Source organism: Mauremys mutica, chromosome 2 (genome assembly GCF_020497125.1).
Source record: "Mauremys mutica isolate MM-2020 ecotype Southern chromosome 2, ASM2049712v1, whole genome shotgun sequence".
Taxonomy (NCBI): domain Eukaryota; kingdom Metazoa; phylum Chordata; order Testudines; family Geoemydidae; genus Mauremys; species Mauremys mutica.
In genome coordinates this window covers 138925504-138944312 of record NC_059073.1, presented here as the reverse complement: position 1 = coordinate 138944312, position 18809 = coordinate 138925504, and the positions used below count along the sequence as shown (strand labels likewise).

The following is an 18809-nucleotide window of genomic DNA, read 5'->3' as shown; positions in this document are numbered from 1 at the left end:
GACTTAGGCTGGAGCCTGGGCTCTAAGACTCTCCCTTAATTGGGGCCAATTTTTCATTAAGGTTATTATGTTAAGGACACTGTGGGGTTTGGTGTTCCAATCAATGAGAGTTTTTCCTCTGACATCAGTGGGCTTTGTATCAGGCTTCTGCGGAATACACCTCAAGGCTTCATGTTTTGTTTTGTGGGTTTTTTTAAAAACAGCAATTGCCTAAGGCTCACACTCATGTCTGGCTACTCTTCTTTTCCAGCTTTAAATGAACCCACCATCGATTATGGTTTCCAGAGACTGCAGAAGGTCATCCCGAGGCATCCTGGTGACCCAGAGAGACTAGCCAAGGTAAAAGATTTGCTAGCATTTCACTAAGCCTTTTAAATTGCAACTTTTTCCGCTGATATGTAATAAAGCACAGAGTGGTAAATCGGATCTTACCGTTACAGCCCATGTGTTGCATGCGGAATATCTTTTATTGCCAGTGTGAGAATCTGTTCCATAGCTGGGAACTCACCATTGCAGACACCCTCCCAGCCCATATCTATAGTCTACTGCCCTTATCCGCAGCAGCGGACCTTTGCACTCAAATGGCACCCCATTGAATTCTATAAGGATCCATGGATCTGCCTGCACAGATCCAGTTTTAGGGGGTCTGTCAGCAGAATCACAGCAGGAAAGAGGTGAGCTTTAAGGTTGCCTGCTTTGAAACCACATGGAACAGATACATTTATAATGTATAAAGACTCATGTTTATACAGCACCTAGCACATGGGGTTCTGGTCCATGACTGGGGCTCCTAGGCACTATTGCAATACCAATAATAATAGTAATAGCCATGCTTGAGCCTTCCATTGCAGAATCCAAGCCTAATTTCTGATGATATTTAAAAGTAATAATAATTTTGTATAATTTGTCTGATGAAAGAAGATAATGGTAATTTTAAAAAAAGCCCTATAACCAGAGATCATGAACAGCAGATGACAGAAACACTGAAGATGGCTTTGAGGAATCTTAATTGTTTGTTACAATTACTGAGAAAAAAAAGTGTGTAATTTAAAGAACAAGGGTAGGACTTTTCAGGGCAGGAAAAGTGCCTGAGGATGGAACAAAGGTCCCATTGCAAGTCAATGGGGACTCATGCTCTTAATTCATCTAGGTGTTTTTGAAAACCCCACCGTAAATGTTCTAATCAATGTTCTGAAGAGCAATTTCAGGACTATGGAGAGCTCCTAGACAGGAGGATGGAACACTTATCAGTTAAAGTATAAAACTGTGATTTATTGATGCTCTTACATGTAGGTAAAAACTTCCCAAAGTGACTGGTGATGTTGGGTGCCCAACCTGAAAGGGGGGGCCGGCGGTCAACACTTTTTGAAAACAAGACGCCTTCAAAGTGTACCACGTTGAGCCCCCCAAACACCAATCACACTAGAAAATCTTGGCCCTGCTTTTTATTTCAGATGATAAATCAGGGCAGAAAACAGGTTTTTTGTTTGTTTGTTTTTTTGCGAGGGGAGGGGGGGTGTCTCTGAAGGTTTTCCATTTTCATACATCTCTTCCTCCTCCAGGAGATGCTGTTGAAAAGAGCCGCTGACCTAGTTGAAGCACTGTATGGAACACCACATAATAACCAGGTTAGAGTGGCTGCTTTTGGGGGAGGGGAAAAAAAACCAAAACCCTTTTTCAAGGTTTTGTAAAAACGTCCTGAAGTTAAATTGACCTTAGGCTGTTGCTGTCTTATAGGATATTATTCTGAAGCGAGCTGCGGACATAGCAGAAGCTTTGTACAGTGTCCCAAGGAATCCTGGCCAGATCCCTGCTTTGTCTAGTTCTCCAGCTCATAGCAGCATGATGGGAATCAACTCCTATGGGAGCCAGTTAGGAGTCAGCATCTCAGAGTCGACACAGGGGAACAACCAAGGTAATGTCTGTTATAATGTTTGCACAAAGTGTGAAGCTCTACCCTAAAATGTGATTGCAAAAATAGTGTCAGGGGACATCAGATTCCATGCTGATCTCTCAACTTCAGTATCTACTCAGTTTAAAAGTAGACACAGGGCCTTTTTTATTATTACTGGCAAACTGGACAAGCTAGTTTCTTTCTAGCTCACGTGTCCTCAACAATGAAGTTCTGCAATTGGAATTTAGGTAACAACTTTTTTGGTGACATGAGACAGGATAGTGGCTCTGTGGGGCTGGAGTAAATGGTACAAACTCCTTATTTTTGTCACTAAAGAAAGAGGTGACTCAAAACTAGAGCTGGGCAGGAACCTGGTTTTCCATTTTGCAGGAAATGCCATAATTCTGAATTTTTTCCATTCTGTTCTGGACCAAAAACAAAATTTTGAAATTTCCCGAACAGCAAATTTTAAAATTTCATTTTGGCTAAGTTTGACTTTTTCAGACTTCTTTTAAAACTGCTTTTTCTAGATAAACAATGTTGTTTCAGAAAAGGTGCATCATTTAAATTTCAACAAAATTTCATTCTGAAAAAAATTATCTGCTTTTCTAAATTGATGAAAATGGCACTTTACATTGAAAAACCTTTGACAAATTTCTGGCCCGCTTTCCTCAGAACAAATACAAGGAGTAGATCTGATGAGTAAATGCTTGATCCAAAGTCCTTTTACTTCAGTGAGTTTTGGAGCAGATTCTAAGAAGGGAACATTTTTAACACAGGGTAACATTTTCAAAGCACCTACATGAGTTAGGTTCAAGGGCTTAAGTCACTTTTGAAAATGGGACTTCAGCTTCTAACTTTCATTGAAGTCATTAGGACTTAGGTGTGTTTGAAATTTTTACCCATAGTCTCTTTTCTAGCAATCTTAAGTCTGAATTCCAACTTCCATTTCAATTCACATTTTTCAGTCATATCAATGCCCTCAGAAAACACCCAGACAGTAAATGCATCCACTACCATTGAGAAGTGAGGCTGAGAATTTTTAAAAGTTAATTGTTTCTTCTACAATGTTAACTTTGCCAAATTGCATGTATTTACTAGTGCTGTTTTCCTTGTTGAATGTGAACCTTAATGTACCATTGTTAGTAATGTGTGCCATAAAATACATGCAGCTCAGCAGAACTAACATCAGGGGAGCAATTTAAACTTTTGGAATGTCCTGACTGGAGTGCTTGATTTCTCAGTTTAACACTAGATTTCTGTAATATACAATCTGGGTAGTCTGAATGCACAGTTAGTTGGACACAATGTCCTCCCAGGAGGTGAAAGTCATGTCATATGAACGTATGTCCAGGTATATCCTGCCAAATGTAATTAGAAAGGTAATTTTACAGATTGGCAGTAAAGTCTCAGTACTGACTTAACCTGGATATCATGAAGTATTAACAATCTCCAGAAAAACAATTGTTCATGTTGATTTGCATTTCCTTTATTAATTTACCTGGACTAACTCAACTAGTAGAAACCACTGATTTCCTAAATGGTAACTAACTTACATTAAACTATTGCTGGATGAAATTTTTCTAATGAAGTTTCTTCACTGAAAAATAACTTTGAGCCTAAAATGAAAATTATGAAAAAAAAATTTTTTTTTTTACTTCATTCCTCTTTTTTCCCCCAGTCATTTTTGAAAACTAAAATTATGTTTGATGCAGGGAAAAATGGCCCAAACCCTGCTCCTACCATATTTGCAATCATTGTCCCTACTGGTCAAGTTGGGCTATTTTTTTCTGACTTATGTGTCCAACCTTTTCTCACACCGAGCGAGACAAGAAGAGGAGGGTATATTCAAAGTTGATTCTATAAGTGACTGCATGAATATTACTAATAAATTTTGGTACTTTATTTTTAAGTGGTAATCCATTAATTATTTGGAAAGTATAACCTCAACCCACATGTTGTAGCAAAACCATTAAAAGATGAGCTTACTATTTTTTTCAGATCTTAGACTCCAATTTCAAGTTTTAAACAATCAAATCTGATTACGAAAATACACACACAACTTCAAAAAATGCAAATTCCTGTGAGTGTTTTAGGCCCTGTTTCAGCAAAGCATTTAAAGACAAGCTTCAGTCCCATTAAATCAATGAAACTTGCTGAAGTGTTTTGTTGAATCTGGGTCTAAAAGAGCAATCTCAAAAGATTTTGTTGAGACTGGGAAAATAGAGAAAAGAAAAGTTTCAGGCCATATTCATTGACTCACTGTGAAATGTTTAATTTATTTCAGGTTACATTCGTAATACAAGCAGCATCTCCCCTCGAGGTTACTCTTCCAGTTCAACACCTCAGCAGTCTAATTATAGCACCTCCAGTAATAGCATGAACGGCTACAGCAATGTCCCAATGTCTAACCTGGGAGTTCCCAGCTCACCTGGATTCATTAATGGCTCTCCAACAGGATCTCCCTATGGAAGTAAGTCCATCTCTTTGGTAGCAGACTTTTATTTTGCTTAAGCCATACGTGGATCAAACTTTGCATTTAGGGTGTCTTTCAACTGAGGATCTCAAAGCCTTTTACAGCCTTCATGACAGAGGCATCTGTCAGGCCTGTCAAGACTTAATAATTTGTTATATCGTTACCATCAGAACTGTCCCCCTTGCTGGTGGTATCAGCAGAGGCCAAATGCTCACTTATAAATATGTCTTTTATATTGTAATAGAAAAGGATCACATGTCAATGGTTTTATCCCTGCTCCATAACAAGATGGTTGTAAAACATCTGTTATAATTTTTATTAGATGGGTTAGGTTTTTGGAGTCATTTCTAGACCCTCTAGGTGTTTCACCTGGGACTCTGAAAGAAGCCTATAGGGAGTTATTCACCCAAATCACACTAAGGGTATGTCTTCACTGTGGGGTGTCATTGCAGTTCATGTAGACATATCCAAGCTAGCTGTAACAGGAATGTCCCTAGCTTTTTTACCCTCCAAGGCCTAAAACGTTTTTGGTATCTCCCCCCGGTCAATCAGCAGAGTTTAAAAATCCGAAAGGCAAATGCCACAGCAGTATGGTGCCCATACCTGAAGTATGCCTGAAGTGCTCAGGGCTTGTGCTGAGTAAATATCCAGCATCCCAGGTGGACTTGTATAGTTCTGAAGTGCACAGTTCTGCAGCTTCACTACTCCAATACCCAAGTGAGCTTGGATATGTTTCCTTGAGCTCCACTCACACTCCATGATTGCAGTGTAGACACAGATTGGAGCTAAGCGCCTAACTCCCTTGGGGAACTCTAACAGGGGGGAGGCTTGGATTGTCAAAGTTGAATGGGCTGTGAAAGCTAAACTACCCCTCCTGCCCCTAGAGGTTTCCTCCAAACAGGATTGGGACAGAGTGGCAGGTGGAGCTTATATTACCATTGCCATAGTCTCTGTAATAAACATCCCTCTCTAAAAGGATGACTTCAGGCTCCAGGTATGTTAAGCCAGACATTTAGATTTATTTTTTCCCCCCCAAAAATCATTGCACATGATGGCCCCAAACTGAGACTATTCCAGACAGTCAGCAAAGGCTTTATCACCTAACTATGGGTTCCTATGTGTAAGGGGCTGCACAACTGGGAACTAATAATTGCATTCGTGTATTAGCACATGCAATGAAAGTAGGGTTAACATACTTCATGTACACAGTATGACCTGGTATAAAAAAAAAAAGCACGAGTCTGCACTCGCTAATGGTTTGCAATATCAAATGGAATTTGGCTGTGTTTTAGATGGAAGGGTTCTTGGTTTAATTAAAACTACTTTTGAATTACACCAGTGAACCTCTCCTCCATGCACACACACAAATAAATAAATCTGAAACTTGCCTCTTCTATTGTTTTTGTGCTGGGAGAGTTTCAAAATGGCCAAACAGATGTTTTTCAAATTTTTACATACAGCCTTCACTTCCTGGCTGCACGCTCCGTGCCAAGTTTCAGCTCAGGGAGAGAATTTTACGGCTGAATTATAAACCCCTGACAATAGGCGTTTATAATGAAATGCTGACAGACCCCTTAACTAAAGCAAATGTTCTCTTCTCTAAGAAGAATAGATGCAGAGTAAATTCCAGCTGTGAATTTGTGAGCATGGCCTTGTGTGAAGAGAAGAGGGTGTTTGCTTCATTTTGGTCTCTGCCAAGCTGCAGCTCCACTGATATCATCACATAATCCATGCTGAATTACTTGTAAAAGATACATTTAAAGTCACTTAATCCCCATGAAAACAATAAATGAATAGAATTAGCAGTAACTGGGACCTAAATTGAGACAGTGTTCCTGCAGAGTTTCACTTTAATCTTGAGCTATGAATGAGCGACAAAGGGTTAGAGAGGAGAGGTCTAGGAGTTAGACCCCACTTCTGGCTCTACTACTGACTTTCTCTGTGCTTCAATTTCCGCATCTGTAAAAATGAAGACAATGTGTACTACCTCACACTGATGGACTGAGGCTCAACAGGATCCTGTAAAGTGCTTTAAAAAACATCCTGGCTGAAAGTAGCTCTACGTGCAAATTATTTTTTCTTTTGTTAAAATATAGCACAATGGGTGAAATTCTATGGCCTGTGTCATGCAGGTCAGACGAGGTGATCATAATGATCCATTCAGGCCCTGTAATCTTTGAATCCCTTAGTTTTGGGGCACTTGAAAATAATTGTCATTGGTGTTAGAACAGTGATTTAAGTTTAAAAGTAATATGCACAATGTTCAGGTGGATACAGGGCCTGCTCCCTGTTTAGTTAAGGGGAAGTTTTGCCAGTGACTTCAGTGGAACAGGATTGGGCCCCACACCGTTTCACTGCAATTAGTTTAGACTAGCACTCTGTTCAAGCCTGAGTTCATCCCTGGCCTCCCACTTTGAGATGCAGTTCGGATTAACAGGTTGCCATTAAGAAATAAACAATATGCACAATAAAGCAAACATACAGCTGTTTCACACTTCCAAGGTTAACATAATGTTGCAGGGGGAGAGGGGTTTCTAGACATACCAGCTATTTTTTTAAATGAACCTTTTTCAGATGTATGTATTTTTGCCCTCCTCTTCCACTGGGGAAAACTAAAAACCTAAATATGTTTCATTTCCTTTTGGTTGCTAAAAATTGCATTTAGATTTTAAACTTTCCATTTTGGGGAAGGGATATTGCTACCATTATTTAACCAGCCCTAACCCCTCCCCCACCCCCCCTTCAACTTATCTAGTAGCAGATCCTCTTTTGTTTCATACAACCCCTGAGCAAAAGATAATTATCCTCTGTAGCGCCTTCATATTAACAGTTCTGGGCTATCACTCTACCATTTTTCAGCTCTCAGCCTGAAAATATTATTCCCCAAGCTTATATTTAATTTTACCTTAGAAAAACTGTGTTTAAAGCATTTTGGGATATGATTTGTATGAAAGAAGTAATATTAAATAAAACTGCATCTGCTTGAGACATACCTATCAGCTGAGCATGTTTAGCTATTCTGTGATGGGAACAGCTTCTTATTAATAGTATTTTTATACACACACAACTGAATCAAGGTGGGAGAACAATATTTCAGACAATTTTACCTCGCCTCTTATCAATTCCATTGCTGAAGACGATCACCTTTTTTTTTCATGTTGCAGTAATGTCTTCAAGTCCAACAGTTGGTTCTTCCAGCGCTTCTTCCATCCTTCCATTCTCCTCCTCCGTCTTTCCTGCTGTCAAACAGAAGAGTGCCTTTGCCCCTGTCATCAGACCCCAAGGGTCTCCCTCCCCTGCCTGCTCTAGTGGCAATGGAAATGGGTTTAGAGGTAAGAGATTTACAATTGATTTTCACCCTGCACATATGTAGCAGCCCCTGTACTGATAGGGCTGGAATGATCTTGTGAGCACTGAGTTATGCAGATTTACAGCAGCTCAGGGTCTGACGTGTGTTTATGTCCAAAAAAGATTCTAAACATCTCAAAATGAAAGTGCTGCAGATAAACTCAACATGTGGCACCCAGGGCCTTCTCTGTTGTGAGATTCACTAACCTTTTTTTCCCCCTACATGGGAAGGGAAGGGGGATGTGTAAGCGGTATCTTAAATTGCTGCATTTTTAAACTAGGTGAAGGGCACCTAGAGCTTATGGAGGGGATTTCTCTTCTCTCCCCACCCTTTTTACCATTTTTTCTAAATCTAAATAGAACATGTCGCTAGATCAAATATTGGGCCAAATGCTATAAATCAGCATAGCCCCATAGACTTCAAGAGAATGACCTTGATTTCAAGGGAGCTATGCTTGACTCACACCAGGTGAGGATCTGGCTCACTTAAGTGGTAGCTTAGACCTCGCCTATGTTGGCAAAATTTACACCACTCAAGGGTGTGAATACTCCACCCCCTTGACCACTCCTGTGCACAATGCTATGGCGACAGGAGAAGGTCTCCCATCAGCACAGAATGTCTTCACCGCATGCATTGCAAGTGTAGATATGCCCTAATTTGTATTTAAAAACCAGCTCTTTTGAAAACAAGGGCTTCTCTCTGACCTTCAAGGACATTTAAATCTGCCCACAGTGTTAATCCACAGCTCTATAGGAAGCAGCCAGTTTCTTAAAACTTGCTGCAGGATTTAGGCTCCTAGAGGGAATTGAGTCCTACAGTGCATTTACAGCCTTTTTAAAGGTGATCTGCAAAACAAATGTGAACATTGAGATAAGAATGGAGGGTTGTCCTACATTCCTTTCTCAACAGGCCGTGGGGGAGGCATGAGGCACACACATACGCTCCAACTTGTCATAAAAAAAAAATAATTATAGGTCCTGTGAAGCGATCTGGCTCCTTCAGGGTTCATTAGAGATACCCTAGAAAACACGGCTCTGGGACTTCAGCCATGCCAAGAGTCGGTGGTAATTCCAAAATGAGCCATACAAAACACACCTGGTTGGGTGCATTATTAATCCCTACCTAGGCCACAGGGACTACACATAAATTTTCTTATTTTATTAAAGAATCACACCCCATATGTGCATCGGACAAAAATAATTATATTTTTAAAAGCCAACTTATAAAAGTATGCTGTAGCTGTTCCAAAAAAAAATATTGCCACTTACCTGAGAGATTTCATGCCTTTAATACAGGTCCATATGAAGCAAGTTAGTTTCAGTGAGATTTCCTGAGTGTCTTAAATTACTTCTGTCCCAATCTGCTAAAACGGGGGTGAAAGGATTTGAAGAAAATACTTGAACTGTAGGTAAATAAGGCTTTGTCTACATAGACGTTGTACCCCTTTAAAATCAGTGTGTGGACACTCTTAAATTGATATAGCAATATCTACATAAACCAGTAGAGAAGCCCTAAGCTGCTTAATTTAGGATGTGAATTTAAACGGATCTAGTTAAATTGGTGCAAACCCTTATGTAGAAATTTTTATTTTAGTTTACTTTAAACCTGTTCCCCATAGACTAGCGCTTAACTGAAACAACACACGTTTGCACCAGTTTTAGCAAAATCTGTTTTTAAAAAGCCTTAGGGCTTGTCTACACCATAGTGCAGTGCACACTACAGAGGCGTGAATTATAGATTGTGCTAACATGTTGCACCCAAGCAGCTCCAAGTAGAATTGAAAGGGAACTACACAAGCCCTTTGGTAAACTGCTCCAACTGGTGTAGAGACAAGGCCTCATTTTAGGAAGTCCCCTAACATGTAAGCTACTCAAAACTGTGATTGTCCCACTCACCCTTTGTAGTTACGCTACACTAGCCAAAGGGAAGAAAAGTATATAAAAGAAATCAACCACCTCAAGATAGCCAACCTCACTTGGAAACACCACTCTGCATCTACACTAGAGGTTCTGACATCTTACAGCTGTGTTAAGCTGAGGCAGCCTGGGGTAGACCCCTACTAAAGTAGCTAACTGAATTTTTACAACACATTTTTTCCTAGTCTAGACATACCCGGTTTGTCTTGTCTATTTAGAGTGGATGCTCGGCTACACTTTATATCAAGGTTCCATTTTTAAATAGTTTACAAAGGGTAAATCAATTGTTCAGCCACCAGGTTGCTTATATTCATCCATAACTCATGTTGCTCAGTGTCTATTCCATCTATTAGCCCTTCATCAGTGAAACCTTACTGGAATATGTGACCAGCAGCTCTTTGGGTTGGAACTCACTCACTCTCATGGGTGCTCTCCATGCGCTTTTTGTACAGGTCCCAGTGTGGATGCAGTTATAGCAATAAAAGGCACCTTTAACCTGGCATAGCGTGTTCCCTTTCCATATGGTAATAACTCTAAGGGGAAGAAACAAATCTTTATACCAATCCAACTGGGTCTACAGCAGGGGAGTATAGCTACAGTTAAAGCAGTACAACTTTTACATTTAGACAAGCCCTCACTCTGTGTATGTACAGTGCCTGGCACAAGAGGTTCCTGTAGGCAATACTGTAAATACTAACCTCAAGAAGCATTTTAATTTTCAGAGAAGGGTAGAAAAGCTACCTCCCAGCAATGCGATGTTAGTGGCTCACACCTAGGATCCTTAGGCCTGGTCTAGACACGGTTTTTAGTGTGGATCAGTTTTATAAAGGTGCCTGTCTACCCCTATATATCTTTAGTCTACTTAAATTGATACTATACTGGTTTCACATCACTACAGTGAAACTAGTACTAAAAATTGCTTATAGACCAGCCCTCAGAGGACACTGGGCTATGCTGCAATTCAGATTTCTAATCCCCTGCTTCTGCGCACAGTAATGCCATTTAGGGGCTGTCAACACTGTGAGAATGTTAATTTGGAAATTAGGCCATGGGTCCGGATCCTGTCTGAAACACAAGTTGCCAGGGGTCCTTTGTCAACATTATTTTAGGGCCGGCCTAGCCTAGGCTAAAAGGTATCTTTTTTAAAACACATTCGCTAAAATGTTTAGTGCATTCTAAAACCCTAGTGTTGACAGGGCAAGTTGGACTCTAAGATGGTGGGTTCACATCCACCAGTTAACACATGTTCTAAAAATGTACATTTTATTGGAGCATGGCAATGCTCTTAGTAAAGCCTGATCTAACCCACTTCGTAATCAATGGCATTCTTTCCATGAGCAACTTCAGGGGATTTTGGATCAGGCTCATGGAAATGAAGTATATAGCCTAGCAATGAAGGCACAGGCCAAAGAGTCAGATGTAGGTTCTATTCCCAGCTCTGATCTGATATGGGGCAAATTATTTGACCTTGTATCCATCTCAGTTTCCCCATCTGTAAAATAGGGATAATACTTACATCCCTCACAAGGCTTTTTGTGAGTGTTAATTTAGGGCTTGTCTAGACAGGAGCTATTCCTGATTAACTCTCTGTGTGCATGTTATTCCAGAATTAGAGTGTCCACATCAGAAGTTAGTCAGGAATAGCTACTGCGCTTTAAATTCACACCCTGCTTTAATCGCAATTAACTTCTCTGTGTAGACAAAGCCTTAGTGTTTGTAATGCACCCAGTAGTGCAGATCCACCCTACCTTTCAGCTAAATACCTTTGAGAATCTGGACCTTAGTCTTGCCATTGGTGGAGTTTACAGCAGTGAGAAATTTTTGCCAAAATCCCCTTGCAATCCTCAGATGGAAGCTGCTAGAGAGGACAAAGTATTGTTTTATAAAGCAGATGTAGAAAGCATGCCATACCTTAAAGAGTGAGGTTAGATAGCAATCCCACATGCCTCTTGTACAACACAAAGCTGAGAGCCAACCCACTCAAGCCATGTGGGGATACCCTCAGATAACCTCATCCTGTGCCATGTGTTCCTGCTTACATCTTTCCATCTGCTACACATTCCCATTATATAACAGGACACGATGGGGTGGAACAAGCAGCAGTCCATCGTGAACACCATCCAATTCTATACACACTCCAAATTGATAGCAGGCGAGCCCGCGCCGAACAATTGCATGCTGATTTCATGTCATACGTCAAGCCTGTTTAAAAACGGCATAGGGAAGATATAACATGACGCGACATGAGATGGCATGATGAGTGCACTATGCCTAATCATCTCATCGCAGATGTAAGGCAGCTGATAGGAAAGCAAGCAAATTGGAAACTGCTGGCTGCCTAGATTACTATTGGCCAGCTCAGGACATTTCAGTAGAAAAATTATGCAAGGAACAGGAGGCAACCCTCAGATGGTCAGTGGTTCAGTTACCCCGCATGACCCTAGCTAATCCAAAGGGCATTAAAGTCTTGTCTACACTTTGGAATATCTCCAACTCAGTCATCAGCATAGCTGCAGAGAGTCCCGAAGGCCACAGAAAGGCTTTGGGGGGGGGGGGCACCCATTGGTGTTGACCCCAGCTTGAAGATGAAGTGACTTGTTCAGGGTTGCAGAGCTGGGAACAGAACTCAAGTCCCCTGATTCCCCATCCCGTGCCCTATCGTTTTCCAGGTTTGCCCTGGGGGCTCAGCAGTGATGCAGCTACCCAGATTGTAAGCTCTTTGCACAGTGTCTAACACATGGACGACCTGGCAAAGGCTTCTAGACACCACCACAATATACACATCAATAATAAACCTCTGGGTGACTTATCCCTGAGCATAGACAACGCCTTAAGCATGTTACAGGTTACCTGCAAAGGATTTTTATTTTTTAAATTGGGTTTGTTCTCATTTCAGGCTGTCTAAACATCACAAGGAAAGATTTTTTGTCAAAAATGCTATTTTCTGCATGTTATTTACATTTGAAATATAGAGGGCTGTCAGTATTTTCCCCCAGTTTCTTGGTTGTAGAGAGAAGTATTGGGAAATCACATTTCAGAACAGGGGATCTTAAAGGGGTCTTTTTTCCCAAGGGCTGTTTAGCCATTGAAATGATTAAATAGGCATTAACTAAAAAACTTAAAAGTTTTAAACACTTTTCATAAAAAGATTCCTCCTCCCTTTACTGTTGCTCAGCTTCACTCTCTGAGATGGTCAATTTCACTAGTTCGCCAGGTGCCTTATAATCAGCCAGACCTCCATTTCTAGTGTAAAATACAAACAGGTTTTTATCATATATTTTTAATTGGAAAACATATTTCAGGCCCTATTCACACACCATAAAGAGGGGGAGGGCAGGAAGGGCTCAGTGTCCAACTTATCTTTACAGCTGAGCATCAAAGAAATGTCTACACAACAATCAGGAGGGGTGGTAACAGCACTGAAGCCATAGCCCAAGTACAAGCCCATCTGAAGCCTGGCTGCATACTCAGGGGGCTAGACCATGCTGCTGTGGCTTCACTGCTATTTTTATCAAAGCTAGGTGAAGTGTGCCTATATGTGCTGCTGCCACAACTCCCATTTGCAATGTAGACATACCCTAAAAGACCAGTCAATTTCTTGGTGTACTCTGCAGGAAGGATGGGAGGCTACTTGGGGTTCACGAGCAAAAGCTAGTCTTTACCAACCTTAAATTCCCCTCTCAACGCCTGACCTGGTCAGGAGAATGATAGGTCCCAAGAAGACAAGCTCTAGGGTTGAGGCCTGAGTGGCTGCAGAAGAGGAAAGATAAGGAATAGAGACCTCATCTACACACACCTTTGCACCAGTTTAGTTAAATTGATGCAAATCCTGGTGTGGACACTCTTAAAAGTGATTTATTTTGGTTTAGTAGAAGGTCATTCCTAATTGATTTAGGCTTATTGCAGTTTAGCTTTTCTTCAACTGCAATAAGAGTGTCCACGAAGCTTTTTGCACTAGTTTAACAAACTGGGTTGTTTTTTTTTTAAAAACCCACACCTTTATTAATCTGGTGCAGATTTCCCTATAGACAAGACAAGTTAACCTATTTCTCCTTCTTCCCTTAGGATTCCAGGGGCTTGTCTAATCTGGAAAAACATGGGGTGATTTAAAACACTACTTAGGAGCTAGCGTAGACAAAGACAGAGCTGTTTACAAATGTGTTAGCTGGTCAGGGTGAGATCCTCAGAGTTGACCACACCCTCCTAGCTAGAGCTGGTCAAAACTTTGCCATCAAAACCGCTTTCGTGGAAAATTGGGGTTTTGACATTTTTCCAAAACAGTGTCTGCTTTCCAGGGAAAATTTCAGCTTCATTTTGAAAAACCAAAACACCCTACAATGTAAAGGTTTTGGCCATTTTCCCTTTGGAAATGCCATCATAGTGCCTCACGCCCGCCTATCACTTCTATGGGCCAGACTCCCCAGCTGAACTACATCTCCCAGGCTGCCTCAGCTGGCTGGAAGGCTGTGCACACTGTAATCCATAACGCTTTCCTACCTTAACCTCTGCAGTCTAATGTCTGTTACAGAGCGGCAGCTGGTGTAACTCATTGGTGTTCCGTGTGGTCCCCTTCTTCTAGCCTTATCACTTGATTAGTTACACAAGGCAGCCTGCAGCAATTAAAGGAGGGAGAAAATTTAATTGGCACAATTGTTTTTATAAAAAAGCAAAAACAAATAAACCCACATTTCAGTTTAATACAAACATCTTCATGGTTGTAACACTGAGACTTAAACTTAGCATTCGCCATCCATCATCCCATCTGTATTCCTGGCAGCCATAGCAAGCTCTCTGTTTTTAATTCTGAAACCCATTAGTGAGGCCACAGCTGATCAAGTACAGGCGTTCTGGGCAACATTCAGCCATGGAGGCCCTCTGGAGTAGAGTCTGGACTCTGCCAATATATAGAGAAATGTTATTTCCACCCTCCCCAACCCCCACATTCTGATTTGGAGGGGATAGCAATTTTCTGTCAATGTGACACTACCATAAGCTCACTCACATGTGCAGGAGTGAATGCTGTGTTTTGCTAGAAGGCGGTGCCACATATCTCTGACACAAGCTGGACAAACAGAAGCCAACAGGGCCACATCTTGCATTACCCGCATTCTAGTCAACATCCTTCCCTCAGATCATAGCATATTCTTCACTCAGCCCCCAGCGCTGCCATCAAGTGCTTAAACAATTTGCCCAGTTGGGGCTTAATTCCCACACAACTTTTACCATATGCAAGTAAGAGGCTACGTTGGTCCTTTTGTTACAGCAGAAGATTAGGAGCTGCATCCTAATGCCAGTTACAGAGCAACAGCATTTCATTTTCTTTGGCAAAGTTGCAGGTATTTTGAAAATGTAAAAACCCTAGACAGCTTTCATTCTATGACAAAAGGAGGAAAAACAAAACCCCTCAAAATATTTGGTTGTGATGAAAAACGGAAAAAATCTTACACACAACCCCGAAAATTGCCTTAAAAAAAGTTTTGAATTAAAAATTTCAGCTGAGTCTATTAAGAGCCAATGGGCCTGATTTTCAGAGATGCTGCAGCTCCCATTGACATCAGCTTGAATTGTGGTCTGCCCACAAAAACAAGGCCCAATAGTTTTAGGTAACCCTCTTATCAGCATGTAAGCCAACAATTTTCTTGAATTCCTTGGGGGTTGGAAGTGCTGTAGCTTGCCACTCTGAATAGCCATCCGCTGTTGAAATGGAAGCTACCGTCCTCTCGCTTCCATGAAGCAACACGATGGAAGAGGCAACTGATGATGCATGTCTACTTGTTCCAGACGAAGCAAAGTGTAATTGCAAAAAATCAATTCCATTTTTTCAATGATTAAGCCAGACACATTTTAATTTGACAAACATGTTTGACTTCTTATCCCAAAGCGGTGATTGCATTTTCACCACATTTGTTTAATTCTAATTCAAGAGATCTTTGAAAAATATCAACCCTAATCATATTTAAATTACAGCTTTTTGTTGTTTCATAGCTAGGATGCAAATATCCCCAAACTTGAGGTTTATATTATAAGTGAAAGACAAGGCCTTTGCTAGAGGGAAACAAAACAAAGAGGTGGTTGTGTAGGGAGTTAGTAAAGGGAAAGGAGAGATATCTAAGAACTTGTTAGACCTTGGACTGCTTAGGTCAGGCTGTGGTGAATCTTCTTACATTGGCCAGGCAGCCTTGTCAAAAAATTACCATGGTAACTGGAAAGGAAAAAAAAAAAAAAGCTGGGGCAGGGGTGTAAAAAAGTGTTTCATATTTAAATAAGAGTAAATGTATATATTACATCCCAAAAACTATGTTGGAAGAACACTGAAGTTGCAAAATCAAGCACCCAAAAATTAAGACATGCCAGAATTAAAGTTGCCTGGGCAACCTGTCCTCCACCCACCCCAGGTCTTGTCCCCCTAGTCTCTGATTTTTATATGTGATGAGCACTGATAACTCTCATTGAGGTAACTGAGTGCTTAGCATTTCTGAAATACCATGGCCACCTAAAAATCACCAGTTGTTTTTGAAAATCTGGTTCGCTGCATGTGAGGTTACATTACTATAACACCCTGCCTCTTTAAAATTCTTCCTAGCCAGCTAGGTGAATTCCATGAGTAAAACTGAATTCTTTTCCCTACAAGGCAGGAAGAAATTTAAAGGGTCCATTGCTGTATAGTGTCTATTATTATTATTAATTACACACACCGAAGAAGCCTATCACCATCGCATCTGGGTGTTATTTGTGTTTGATATATAGATATATATAAAAATTCTCCAACCTTGTGACAATTTTAATCAAGTGTTTCAGTTGATAATTGCAAGCTGTCAAGGCTAATACAATAAGGCTCATCTCTAATTCTTTTTCCATTTCTCTCCAAGAAATAAAAAAAACCCTCTGGGATAATGACTGTGCTTTCTATATTCCCAACCCATCAGGGAGTGTCCTGCATTGAACCACCTTTATTGAAAAGTTACATCGATTCAATATATAGTAATACAGGCAAAAATAATTACAGCTTTGCTAGCAGTGTAAGACCTTAATCCAAACCTCACAAACATTCAATAAGAAGTGGTACAGGCTGGGAAATAGGCTTTTGACAGCACAGCCCCAAAGGGAAGTGGGGGGGGGAGAGGGTGGGGCAGAGGAAAGAGCAGCAGATCCAAGCCGTTTACATGAGCTGTGGAAAGAAGTGTGCGCACATGGGGTGTGTGTAGAAAATATTCTTCAATCTACTTGTTGCCACAGGAACAGCTGGAGGTGCGGTATTCAGATGGCAGTGTCAGGGGTGATTAGAGCTCTGCCCAGCACTAGGAGAAATGAGTCTAATTGGTATCGCTGCCTTTTTTAATCTGTAAAAATATTAGCCCAATCCACTGGACTGTACAGCCTCTCTTTTAAAAATTAAAACAGTAATGAATTTAGTCAACATCATCATTCGGACAACTCTCCCACCTTAAAAAGAATCCAGGGCTTGGTTCCCACCCAAAGTTGCATCAGTTTAACTAAAGGTCCGATGCTAAACTGACTTAACTAAACCAGCAAAGCTTTGTCTACAGCCCCTCTTACATTAGTTTAGCCAGTGCCACTTGTGTGTGCAGACATGCCCCAGCTGTGTTTCCTTTCTATATGGGAGGAGGAGCAGGGACTTGTTTATGCACAGGGAAGCACACTGTCTGGAGTCTGTTTCAAGCTGTGGCACTAACCATCCTTTGGCAGCCCATAGAACAAGGATCACACCACCTTTTTTGGGGTGGGAAGTACCTTAACACATCATTGGCATTAACAGAAATGGTCACTTCACCTCTTAGTGGCTTGGTCTCCCTCACTGTAATGTAGGAATAAAAATACCTACCTACATGACTTGCGTTTTTGTACATTGCTTTTAAGATCCTTGCATGAAAAATGCTAAGGAATTCTTAGAGACGCAAGGTGGGGGAGATCATGTCTTTTATTGGACCAACTTGTGGATCCGTAGGCCCTACAGATGCCTATCGCAATATGTGGACCACCACAACTATTGCACTAAATGCCCCAGTCAAAGCTATGTGGGTGAAACCAGACAATCACGACACTCTCAAATGAACTCATGCAGAAAAATGATGAAAACACACCCTATCGCCCATGAGTGAACATTTTTCACAAAATGATCACTCCATATGTGACCTCTCAATCCTTATCCTCAAAGGAAACCTGCACAATACCTACAACAACAACAACAAAAAAAGCCTGAGAGCTTAAATTCATAACTTTATTCAGACGATTTTTAGTGTCTTGCAAAAACACTGGATTTATGACTTCTTATAACAATCTATAACCCACTATCCCCCATTTTTTTTGTCCTATGACTGCAGAGGTGTTAACGGGCCATTTCACCTTGAATGGTCTTTTAGAACGTTTGTTAATTGCTTACGCTAACCATACTGTTCCACCTTGTATTTAGCTGTGACACACTGAGAACTTACAGCAGCATAGCTACCATGATCAAGGGTGTGAGAAATTCACATGCCTGACCAATGTAGTTAAGCCGACCTAACCCCCAGCATAGACAGCGCTAGGTCAGGGAGGTGGATTACCTGCACTGACAGGAGATCCCCTCCCATTGGCCTAAGTAGGGTCTACATTGAAGCACTACAGCTGCAGTGATGGAGCTGTGCTACGTAGACAAGCCCTTAAGTGCCACAGCAGTGCAGGTGTAGCACCGCTGTAGTGGTTTAAGTGTAGACATACCCAGAGTACCTTTCCCAGACCTGAAGAAGAATTCTGTGTAGCTAGAAAGCTTGTCTCTCTCACCAACAGAAGTTGGTCCAGTAAAAGATATTACCTCACCCAGCTTGTCTCATTAATATCCTGGGACCAAGATGGCTACAACAGCACTGCAAACAAGGAATTCTTAGGCATTTTTTTTTTTAAAGAAAGATTTCACTCAGCAGCGACAATTAATCTAGACTAGTCAGTTTCACTCTCTCTTTCTGGTTCTGTGCCCTAAAATTGCAGGGTAGCTTTATTCCTCATCATCATTTCTGAACACAAACACATTTATTTACATATAATGCTAAATGATCCCAATTGTGGGACAGATCTCCAGCTACTTAAAATCAATGTAGCTCCACTAAAAAAAAAAAAAAAAATAATGGCCAGCTGAAGATCTTACTCTATTCCTGCAATTTACTTTAACACAAACAT

General features: G+C 40.9%; 1 protein-coding gene and 1 long non-coding RNA gene across 5 annotated transcripts in view; one reads left to right on the top strand and one right to left on the bottom strand.

Annotated features, from left to right (window-relative positions):
- The window catches only part of EBF2 (EBF transcription factor 2), a 178799-nt gene that overhangs the window by 157608 nt on the left and 2382 nt on the right, over positions 1-18809 (top strand). For all 3 annotated transcript variants that reach the window (XM_045004698.1, XM_045004697.1, XM_045004696.1), the window contains exons 11-15: positions 251-339; positions 1563-1628; positions 1738-1915; positions 4182-4367; positions 7535-7702. In XM_045004698.1, coding sequence (XP_044860633.1) covers positions 251-339; positions 1563-1628; positions 1738-1915; positions 4182-4367; positions 7535-7702 — 687 coding nt within the window. The remainder of the gene's footprint in view (positions 1-250; positions 340-1562; positions 1629-1737; positions 1916-4181; positions 4368-7534; positions 7703-18809) is intronic.
- Positions 6064-18809, bottom strand: part of LOC123363573 — a 125697-nt gene continuing 112951 nt past the window's right edge. The window contains exons 6-11 of one of the 2 annotated variants that reach the window (XR_006576813.1): positions 16860-16933; positions 14133-14245; positions 11399-11490; positions 8988-9079; positions 7478-7609; positions 6064-6329 (exon numbers count right to left, since the gene is read on the bottom strand). This is a non-coding gene — a long non-coding RNA (uncharacterized LOC123363573). The remainder of the gene's footprint in view (positions 6330-7477; positions 7610-8987; positions 9080-11398; positions 11491-14132; positions 14246-16859; positions 16934-18809) is intronic. The other variant, XR_006576814.1, reaches the window with a different exon arrangement.